This window comes from Chelonoidis abingdonii, chromosome 10, assembly GCF_003597395.2.
Source record: "Chelonoidis abingdonii isolate Lonesome George chromosome 10, CheloAbing_2.0, whole genome shotgun sequence".
NCBI lineage: Eukaryota > Metazoa > Chordata > Testudines > Testudinidae > Chelonoidis > Chelonoidis abingdonii.
In genome coordinates this window covers 23,895,450-23,907,020 of record NC_133778.1, presented here as the reverse complement: position 1 = coordinate 23,907,020, position 11,571 = coordinate 23,895,450, and the positions used below count along the sequence as shown (strand labels likewise).

At 44.0% G+C, this 11,571-nt stretch overlaps 1 protein-coding gene across 2 annotated transcripts in view; it reads left to right on the top strand.

The window, feature by feature from the left end:
- CCDC150 (coiled-coil domain containing 150) overlaps positions 1-11,571 on the top strand; it is a 49,532-nt gene that overhangs the window by 23,861 nt on the left and 14,100 nt on the right. For both annotated transcript variants that reach the window (XM_075070039.1, XM_075070040.1), the window contains exons 11-17: positions 1,202-1,326; positions 1,602-1,779; positions 2,253-2,321; positions 3,076-3,168; positions 4,816-4,899; positions 6,492-6,599; positions 6,706-6,768. In XM_075070039.1, the coding sequence (XP_074926140.1) occupies positions 1,202-1,326; positions 1,602-1,779; positions 2,253-2,321; positions 3,076-3,168; positions 4,816-4,899; positions 6,492-6,599; positions 6,706-6,768 (720 nt within the window). The remainder of the gene's footprint in view (positions 1-1,201; positions 1,327-1,601; positions 1,780-2,252; positions 2,322-3,075; positions 3,169-4,815; positions 4,900-6,491; positions 6,600-6,705; positions 6,769-11,571) is intronic.

Genomic DNA, 11,571 nt, shown 5'->3' with positions numbered 1-11,571 from the left:
CAAAGTTGGGCAGGGTTTTGTGGCCTGCCTTGTGCAGGAAGGTCAGACTAGACTGACATATTGGTCCCTTCTGACCTATAGTTCCTGCCTTCTCATCACTGCAGAACTAGCCCCTGCTCATTCTGGATTAAACTATTTTTCTTTAGCCGTGATGTCATCAGAGCATGCACAGAGCATCTTAACCTTGGAACAAGAATTCCAAAACTTAGGACTGATAGCAATCTTCTAGACTTCCACTATTTGGTTTTGATGCGTCAGGCAAGTGTTTATTTTAAAAGAGACTCATCAGATTGATGATTTTTTTATCGGCTAAAGCAATTCCAGTATTATGGTATTGATATCCCTTAAATAGCAAGTACAGATTTTTATTTTTTTTAAAGGGTGTTTATGCTGCCTTGCATTGCTTAGAAGGGTATTTTGGGCAGTCCCCAAAACCACCACCAAACAGTTACATTATTTAGATATTTTTGTGAATGACCTGGAAGAAACAGAATAATCATTGTGATTAAAGATGTGCAGATGAACACAGAGTGGGGGAGTGGTAAATATAAAGCTAACAGGGCAGCAAGCAGACACTGCGTTTCCATACAGCCAAATGTAAGGTCTCTCTCTGCCCTGAACCCCCCTCCACCCACAGCCCTCATCCCTGCGCCCCCCCACACCCCCAGCCCTCTGCCCTCATCCTTGTACCACCCCCAGCCCTCTGCCCTGACCCTTGAACCCCTCCACACCCCCAGCCCTCTGCCCTCATCCCTGTACCCCCCCATACACCCAGCCTTCTGCCTTACCCTCCCCACACCCCTACTGCCCTCTGCCCTGATCCCTGAACCCCCCGGTCTGGGGTCCCAGCCGCAGGTCCCACTCAGCCCGCTGCTGGCCTAGGTGGACAGAACCCCAGGCTGGCAGCAAGCTGAGCAGGCTGGCGGCGTAAATCAGATTTTAATTTAATTTTAAATGAAGCTTCTTAAACATTTTGAAAACCTTGTTTACTTTACATACAACACTAGTTTAGTTATATGTTATAGATTTATAGAAAGAGACCTTCTAAAAATGTTAAAATGTATTACTGGCACGCGAAACCTTAAATTAGAGTGAATAAATGAAGACTCGGCACACCACTTCTGAAAGGTTCCCGACCCCTGCTGTAGACTTTTGCATAATCCTTTGAGTTTTCACACTGACATTTCCTTCCCCTCTTTAGGCAGAACAGGAGAGGATGACTCAGAAACTGCTGGAACAAGACTTGCTGCTGGATGCTGCCCGTGCCAACATTATAGGAGAGCTGCAAAGCGTGCAGAACGAAAAAGCCCAACTTCAAAAAGAGCTGTGAGTGAAGAATATTCTAAATCTTTATCCTTTGATCTCTTCTCCCTTGTGTACTAGCCGTCTTTGGTGTGTCCTGGTCCCTGTATCTATCCAAGCCTCCTACAGGCTCTACTTATTTCCTACTGGCTGATACTTAATCGGGACTTCTGAACACAGTAAAACAGGTACCAATAAGCATGTCTGGTATATAACGTAAAATCCATTTTCTGTTCACGACATCTAAGATTGTGAGGTATAGAACTCCAACTCAGCTGTTTCCTGTCTCACTTACACAGGGAGGCCTTGCACACGGAGCATGCTGGCTGCAGACAAAAAGCATGCCTAGCTGAGGAGATGACAACCACACAGAAGGTGCTCCTGGAGTCTACTATTGCTAGACTTCGAGGTGAACTGGAGACAGCACTGAAAGAGAGAGGATCTCTACTGATGGAGAAGGAGAGTCTTCAGCAAGAAGTACAGTGGATATTTTACAGTCTCTTACTTCTATTTTAAAGGTGTATCATAGAAGACATTTCCATCTGTTTTGCTAAAATTCCCATCCTCCCCACTATTGGTCCCATGGTGAAGTAGTATAGTCTCATATTCTCTGCAAATGTGGAAATATGGGTTGGAACATAATCTTTGGCCTCCTCCCATATTCTGATGCTTTAGTGTCATGGCAGACGGCATTGGTGATATGTCTAATAGTGGATGGACATAAGAGAGTAGATTGCAATGGAACAATTATGATATTGCCTTGCCCTGTCAGGGAAGGGAAATGAGGAAAGTGCCTTGTTTCTAATTTCAGGGTTGGTCTGTGACCCCTCTGTCTGAGATGAAGGGCTACCTCTCTCTGTTAGAAATATTAATGGATCTCTAGGGTGGATCTAGTAGAGTTGCTTTTTGGCTGATTTTAAAAGTGACTTTATTTTAATTCCTTATTGCAGATGAAGAAAACAGCAAGTGATGGAACACAGGAGAGGAACAAACTGGAAGTGGAACTAACTGGGAACAAGGTACTACCAAGTACGCATGGCTTTGCTCTGACTTCTGATTCTGTCCCTTCTTTTGGGTTGGTATCCATAGTACAAACAGTGTTATCTTAACTGAACCTGTGACAGGGAGGTGAGATTTTTCTTTGGCACTGATAGTAGTGGTGCCAGATGGCTTGTAAAGGAGACCTGAATCTCTGGACTGGACTGGACTGCAGGATTGCATCTGCTTTAGCAAACTTTACTGCCATAATTTACTATTGGTGCAGCTCTTTTGACTATAGCAATGATTGTAGCTGTGATGAGACAGAACTCAATTATTTTTACAGCTATATAATCTGTGGTTAGACTCACGTCTACACTACAGCTTCCACCATTGCTGGAGGTTGATGGTCACATGAGACTCTCGCTGTTCCTTAGGGATTGAATGCACCACCTCAACAGCATTTTCAGCCCCCACTGAATTCTGAGGCCATATGTACTTATCTTCTGTGTAGCGCTCTCAAACCTGCATAGCTTGGAGAAATTAAATGTTGGATTTGTGATGTATACTTCAGTGTGTTTTGCAGCATAGTTACTGCTGAGTTTACCTGACAGTTTAACTTTTTGGGGAAGGCTGAATCACTAGTGCTGAAGGAAAGGTAAAAGCAAGTAGCTCTAGGTATGAGGGCCTGTGAATAATTCACACACTTGGGGTTGAAATTTGGTCCATTGATATATATTGTATCCAAGACACTTAAGGAAAACTCCAATTGCAATCATGTCTTTTGTTTTGAAGCTAGAAATGGGTGCTATGAGATCCACACTGCAGAATCTGGAGAAGGAGAACAAGAGGCTAATGGATCGCTTGGTGGCACTGGAACATCAGCAGGTAACTTGAGATTTTCAGTCAGCTTTTGTTGACCTGTGTACTCTCGCCTTCAGTTTGTTCTAAAATAGGAAGGTAACCTCGGTGTTGACTGATGAGTGACTATGCCAGGAGTCAAGCTACAATCTGAAATAGTTATCCTGATCACATGATATTTCTGTGCCTAGTTTCCATACTAATGGAATGTGAGAGAGGAGAGACAAAAGCATAAAATAACGGCTACATGTTAATTTTGTTTTCAGGTTTCCATTTGAATTTGTTAAAGAGTAAAAATGTTCATGCTGTGTGGGAGGGATTTATGACTAGCTGAAGGGACCACTTATGCTATGGCTACACTTGGAGTTAGAGGTGTGATTCCAAACTTATGTGGATCTACCTGTGCTAGCGTTCCTCAAGCTAGAGTACTAAAAATAGCTGTGTAGCCGGGGTAGCGGCAAGCAGTGACACAGACTAACCACCCTGAGTATGTACCCATGGGGTCCTGAAGTACAACTATACTGGGGATTTTCCCATGGGTATTCTGTTCCATTATGTAGTGTAGGTGGGACTTTAGCCTGTATACACCATAAGATAGACGATAGCTAGATACAAGTCAGCTAAAACTTCTGTTGGTACTTTGAGAAGTCATTTCTGCTGTCTTTTTTCCTGTCCTCTCTCACTACTGCTGTAGCACTGAAACTTGACCAGTGCTAGAAACAGTGGAAGTGTTAGTGCAGACCAGCTGCTGAGTTTTTACCACTGTGTCCTCCAACTGTACTGAGTAGGTCCAGGTCTCATGGTAGTAAAAACTGTCTACGCTAGTTGTGTCAGCGTGAGGCTTTCAGAAAAACACCACTGTAAATAGGTCCTCTAATCAGGAAGCTAGAGAAAATTCAGCTGAAACAGCTTATGTCTGTCATGTGGTGGTCAAAATTAATTATAAGATAGTTAAGTTCTTTAAAGCTTCATAGATTCATAGACTCTAGGACTGGAAGGGATCTCGAGAGGTCATCGAGTCCAGTTGCCTGCCCTCATGGCAGGACCGAATACCATCTATATTATTAAAATATAATAAGTGACAATTTACCATCTCCCCTCCACACACAAAATTAGCTTCACAATAATTAGTCACTCATAAGAGTATGAATCAACAAAATGTTCTGAAGCTTAAAAATAGTTCATCTCCATAATTTTCCAATTCTTTGTTCCTTCTGGTACCTGCTCTCACTCTGAACCATTTTTTTTCCTATGACTCTTGCCTTCCTCACTCTCTGTCCTTTGCCAATTCCTTTTCTCCTCCTTTCCCTCTTGCCAGAGGGCAGGTTCTTCTGCCATTCACTTTCTTGCTGCCTGTGCTTGAGGTTAGGCTCTATGATCCAGGGATTGGTCTAGATGGTTGAGAACCAGTGTGTGCCTGCTTCTTCCTATAGGCTGGCATGGCTTAGTACCAAGGTGGTATGACTACATCTTTCTGCTGCTATGTTGTTTCACTTAGTGAGAACTCTTGGCCTCATTTTAAATGAAAATCTAGACAAAACAGGAGGACAAAGGTAGTTCTAAAACTTGAAGGGAAAAAGGGCTAAACCTCAGGGAGAACCAAGATGCTGAAGCCCAAGTCCATTTTGGCTTGTTTTTCCTAGGAGAGAGTGACCTCTGCTCTTGTTTTCCCAGTATGCTCAACAGCAGGTCGAACAGGTTCTAGCAGAGCTGACTGACAGTAAGAATAAACTGGCCTATGACAAAGGAAAGCTTCAGGTACCTGATTTTTGCCTTTATTTCAGATTGTTCAGAGCAGGGAGAAATCCTTCTGCCCACTTGATCCAGGATTATTTAACCAGACCTTCACTATTACAGTTGGAAGGAAGTTCTTGTATTTCCTTCTGCAGATGTCCTCATTTGTGCAACAGCTGCCAGATATTTTTAAGTTGTTTGGGATTTAAAACTGTCTTTGATCCTAGTCAGACCATTTATTGCCTTTAGGTAAAAGACTGGGTTGAGATGCCTCACTTATTACAGCTATAGGATTCCAGGTAAACAAGCTATTGAATGTATGAAAATCATTGAGTAACAAGGAAGGAAAGGGGGGCATTTTAAAGCAACACACGTTTAGAAACCCTTTTCAAAGAGAGCCTGGGAGTTTGGGGTGTCTTGATAAGTAGGTTATTCCAAGAGGTAAAATAAGGAGGGAACAGACTGCATGGTTATAAATATAGATAAAATTAAAATAAGTGCACAATAGAAGGGGATGACGAAAGCGAGATATTTTCATTTCTGAGTTGCAGATGGGTGCCTTAGAATTTGGGAAAGGGTGCATTGATTTTGGGCTGCTTGTGAAAAAAACAGCATAGAATGGGCCAGTAGAGAGAATGGTAGCTATTTACATGATGAGACAGCTACATGTTTGTGTAGTGTCACTACATCTGGTGATTATTGTGGAGGCTTTAAAGTCTTGATAGACCAGCACGAGATGAACAGCTATTCAATAGGTGTGCAGTTTTCTCCACCTCACTGCAGCTACACAGAGGGCTGTTCCTGAGTCCCCAGGGGTGGTTATTTGCTGCACACCTCACCACTCCACATCTGAAATGGTTGAGTTTGCACTGGAGACAGCATGGCAACTCGAGGCCAGGAGTTTCTTGTAAAGCGCTGAGTGATGAGGGAGGAGTTTCTTACAGGGGGAGCAGCTTGTTCCCATTCTGCTCACCACAATGTGATGAGATGGTTGGTAACAGAGTCCATATTGGTCTTTTTTTGATGAGTTGGTGGCAAGCACCTTCTATATGTCTTTGAAAAGTGGCAGTTGTAGTATCCCCTGGATTGTGTCAAGGAGGTTCTTTCCTGCAATATAAGGCCTGATGTTAGGAGACTGATATCCACTTATGTTTTGTGCTCTCATAGCTTTGTGTGGGGAGAGTTTTTGACCTCACAGGAGCACAATACTCTAACTAAGTAGCAAAGAGCTATCAGCAAGTTGTGCAGTGTTTGCGCATTAGCTTCCCAAGCTGAGCCTGCAAGCTTATTGAAGAAGCCATTTCTTTTCTTAATCTTCTGAGCTACCTTCGAGAGGCAAGTGTGTGAGCTAGAATTACTCCTAAATATACTGATGATAATCATAGGTGAGGGGCCAAGACACTATATTGAGCTTTGTATTAAAATGATTCATCTTGTTTTAATTTTGCCTTTCTGTGAAGATAAAGTGAAACGACTCTCTTGCTGTTCCTCATATTCTGAGACTATGCTCAGTGTTAATTTATTTTAGGTTTATAAACTTTCCCCCTCTGCTTCTCTGGCTGTCTCAAGCTCATTCCTTCTCTTCACCTTGACTCTGTCTCTGCTTTTTCCTTTAGACCAAAGTACAGCAGCTGGAGGAAGAATTGCAATCTCTTGCAGATGCACATTCAGAGAATAGCTACCTTCGGAAGCTGAATACAGCCTTGGAGACCAAATATACTCAGGTACAATCAAACTCAGAGGATTCTTCATGTCTCAGCATTGAAGTTAAACTGCTCCCCTCAAGAACATCAATAGTTTAATACTAACTTTTATTATTATAAATTACAGATGAATGTAGAACTTGGCTCTGTCAAGATTAACATGCAAAGGATGGAAGCTCAGCTGAAGCAGGTACCAAAACAAAAGGCTGTTTTCCTGCAAATGTAATGTGTGTGTTTAGGGCTGTAACTTGCCAAATCGGTGGGATTGTAGGAATTCTCACATCTTTCTATTCCTGGCTCACAATAGAGTGTATAAATTGTCACAGATTATTTGGTTGCTTTTCTGGGAGAGGAAAAGGAAGAAGACTGTGAATGTTCAGGGTAATCTGATCTAGATCACTTATTTAGTCTTGTTAGGAACAGCACAAAGAGGGGTTATGTTGTGCTGGGCAGAGGTACCAAGCTTGCATGTTTTATTTGGTGCACTGGGCTATGTTTTCTGCTAGTCTTGTTTCAGTGTCTGAGAAGAAACAGAAGTCTGTGAGTGCCAGTTTAATATTGCAAATTAGTTCTTGATCAGAGAAGGAAATCCTTTAGACTCATAAAGAAAATTACAGTTTATAGTAACTGCCTTAAAGTGTGTTCTGTTGGGGTGTATTGCTCCTAGAGGGGTGAAGGAAAATGCTCAAGTTGTAGGATTTATAAATTCTGTCTGGTAACCAAGAGATAGTATGTGCCACGCTAGTTTGCACTACAGATGAAAGAGGCAGGATGCAGCAGTGATTAGGATGGGATCCTGTAGCGCAGTAGGCCTTGGTTCAATTCCCTGCCCTACCACTTACCTCCCTAAATCATCTAGTCGTCATACCTATAACAACACTGCCCGACCTCACAGGGATGTCGGAGGGATAAATACTGGAGCTGGGCAGAAAAGTGTTTCCTTGTCAAACAAACATTTTCTCATCCTGAATTGGGATAACTATCTCAAATTTTCGCAAATCAAAAATCCAACAACAAAAATTTGGTTTGGGGCACTCAAAATGTTTAGAAAAATCAAGAGTTGTTTTGAACTTGAAAACTAGAATTTTCAATTTTTTTTTGAAAAACTGATTTGAAAAAATTCATCTAACTTAACCCTTTCTTGCAAAAAGTTTCACTTTTGACAAATGGGAATTTTTTGACAAATATTTCATCAAGCAATTCCCAGCTAGCTCTGGCAGGTACTTTAAAGACTGTGAGACAGTCTGACATTGTGGTAATGGGAGCCATAGATCCACACCAAAATCCGAAAGCCCTCAAACTTTGGGAAAGCAATTTACAAAGATAATAAGTTACCTCCATTCTACAGATGGGGGGAAAATGGAGACAGAAATGTCTCACAGCAAGAGATTGGCAGAATCATGACTAGAACCCTTAGAACAGGGGTCGGCAACCTTTCAGAAGTGGTGTGCCGAGTCTTCATTTATTCACTCTAATTTAAGGTTTCGCGTGCTAGTAATACATTTTAACGTTTTTATAAGGTCTCTTTCTATAAGTCTATATTATATAACTAAACTATTGTATGTAAAGTAAACAAGGTTTTTCAAAATGTTTAAGAAGCGTCATTTAAAATTAAATTAAAATGCTGATCTTACGCCGCCAGTCTGCTCAGCTCGCTGCCAGCCTGTGGGTTCTGTTCATCTAGCCAGCAGCTGGGGTCTGAGCAGGGGCCTGCCGCGGAACCCGACCTGGGGGTGGGAGGGTTTTAGGGGTCAGGGCAGAGGGCTGGGTGGGGTGGTTCAGGGATGAGGGCTTGTAGGTGTAGGGCAGAGGCTGGGATATGGGGGGCGTCAAGGGTCAGGGCAGAGGTGAGGTGTGTGTGTGGGGTTGCATGGCAAAAGTCTGAGTGTGGGGGATCCAGGGCAGAGGATGGGGCTGTGGGGATGCAGAGCAGAAGGTGGGTTGTTTGTGTTGGGGGTGGGTGGGGTTCAGGGCAGAGGATGCGGGGTTTGGGCGCGCAGGGCAGCAGTCTGTGTGTGTGAGGGGAATTCAAGGGTTTTCAGGGCAGAAGGCTGAGGTCATGGGGCTGCAGGGGCAGACAAAGCTGGGGGGGGTTTCAAGGGTCAGGGCATAGGGCTTGGGGGGTTATGGGCTGCAGGCAGAAAGCTGAGTGTCTGGGGCAGGCCAGAGGAGGTGTGTGGGGCTCAGGGTAAGGAGAGGCTGAGGGGATGGGGGCTTCAGGACAGAAAGCTGGTGGTGGGGGGGGTTCCAGGGTCAGGGCAGAGGGCTGAGGGGTATGAGGGGACTGCAGGGCAGAAAGCTGAGTTGTGTGGGCGTAAGGGCAGAAGGCTGGAATGGGCGGCGGGTTCAAGGTCAGGACAGAGGGCTGAGGGATATGGGGGCTTCAGACAGGCCAGAAAGCTGAGCTCTGTGTTGGGTGGGGTCAGTGCAGAAGGCAGGGCTCTGTGTACCACGTGTGTGGGGGTCAGGGCAGAAGGCTGGGTGTGTGTGGGGGGTTCAAGGGTCAGGGCAGAGGGCTGGGGAGTATGGGGGCTACAGGGCAGAATGCTGAGTGTGTGGGGGGTCAGGGCAGAGGGCTGGGGTGCTCGACCCATAGGGATACTCCCAGCCCCCTGCCCTGAGCGGCTCATGGCAGGGGGCTGGAAGAGATATACCTGTTCCACCCCCTTCCCCAAGGCTCCATCCCTACCTCTCTCTGTACCCTCTATGGAACTGCCTGCACGCTGTTGCTCTTCCCCTCGCCCCCTCGCTAGGGCCATCAGCTGATTGGCGCAGTGAAGGAGAGGGGGCGGGGCAGGAAAGCACCACGCTGGGGGAAGAAGTGGGGGAGAGGGAAGCTTGGTTGCCGCAGAACCAAACTTCTGCCTCCTGCCCCCGCAGGACAGAGCGGTGGCTGGCGGGGCTGAGTGGGGCTGGGGGCCAGGACTGCGGCAGGTGGCTGCGTGCCGCTCAAAATCGGCTCGCGTGCCATGTTTGGCACGGGTGCCACAGGTTGCTGACCTCTGCCTTAGAATGTTCTGCCTCACATGACACAAGATTAAGTTCCAAATGGTGAGCTGTTACATTCTGGTTGGTGAGGTCACAGTATACAGTATGATAAGAAGGGGAAAGGCATAGTGATACTGCATATAGTTCTAACGCTGTACTGGTGAGCAGTGATGTCTCAGTGCTAATAAGATATAAAGGGAAACCACAGTGATTTAGCTTTCATTTCATGCCGGTTCTACAAAGTATAGGAAAGAAAACTGAAAACCCACTCAAATTAATCAGAAATAGTAAATGATGCTTTAAAATGACTTACAAGGTCTTTATAAAGTAATGCAGTACAGGGATAAGATGCAGCATCTGTGAATGTGGCCTCTGTTGTGTCTCCCATGGGATAGATATTTTGGGAGTAGTTACCTTACTGTGCGCTCTTCTGGTTTTCTTTATTTCTTCCTCTTTCCCTCCTCCCACCCATTTCTGTCTACTTGGACTGATTGATTTGTTTTGTAGCAACAATGCCACCAAGAAGAAGAAAATCCCCAGAGAGGCCCTGGCAGCAGAAGCCCAGTGTTCATTACATTAAGTCAGATATGGGTGATTTGGGAGAGGGAGCTGCAGGCTTTGGATCGCATGCTTCTACTCTCCATTGCCCTTCACACCGGGTTCATTTCATGCCGGGTCTACATTCAAGGAAGTCTGCTTATGAATGTGGTGGCTGTCCTAGAATCTCTCTGAGGACTTTGTTAAATGCTATTAAGACCATGGAGGAAAGATTGGAGGGTAAAATAGATGTCCTCGCTCCAAGGCTATTGAAAGCTGAATGGTCTGCCGAACTTAGTGAAGATGATTTCCTGATGGTGAGTGAAGACTGAAACAAACTAGAAGAGTTGCACAGCCTACGGCCTACCAGAGCATTTCATGAGGCCCATGGCCTATTTCAATACAATCTATTAATGGCCGATTCATTAGCATTTTGTCATCATGTATACATCATTTTAGTTTACACAAGTGTATAAATAGATAATACTATACATAGAAACAATCTATCCAAATACACATGAAAGAAGCTGAACTTAAAATACAAATCAATACAGGTGACTTTAAATCTTATTAAAATAGGTAGAATCTGTTTGGCCAGTAATAAGTTTGTGCCTAGGTTTATGTGGCCCTCCTGTGCAGTAATGTTGGGCACCTCTGAACTAGACGATGGAAACTTACGGCAGTTTCTGGAGGCACTAATAATTAAATTGTTAGCAAAAATGAGGAAATACTGGAAAATACCAAATGCAGGTGTCTTTGGGAGCTTCTTGTTTAGAAAGGTGCAGGCTCAGTTAATAAAGTCCACTTAGAAGACAAAGTTTTCAGACTGAAATTATTTCTGATTCTAGACTTGAGATAATGTAGTTGTGGTCCTGTCTGAACTGTTGGTGTAAAAAGGCCAGACCACCTTCTGATGCTATATATTTAGTTTGTTGGAAGACAATCAAGTTTGGTTTGTAATGGGATTGGGACAAAGGAAGCCCTCTGTGTTCTAAATTGTATCTCGGTAGCCCAGCTGAGAAGCTGTGAACTTGATTTACAAGGAGAAGTTTCAAGGAATAGGTAGAAACAAACTTTGAGTTACCCTGGCAGACACAAAGTAGATCACCTTTGATTTTGAGAAAGCCAAAAGTATTTAAGCTTTAAAGTTTTTTTTCCCCCCTTGGGAAGCAAAGATTGGAGAATATTGTGTACCTGATACCCAGAGGACATCACTAAAAGTTAAATTTATGGAATAAAAAATAGCAACTGGCTTATTCTGGCTTCCATTTTTTAAACAATATGTCAGCAGTTTGGCTAAAATCTCTTTCTTTTTGCCATCTTTTTTTGAATTACCTATTTTGTGTTTTCCTTTAATATTAAAACAAGTGGTATACCCAAAGACTTGTTCCTATGCCTAGAACTATTGTTATGGCTGGCAGTATCCAGAGGAGTCTCATGAAAAGTGGCCTTTGGATTTTGCAGACAA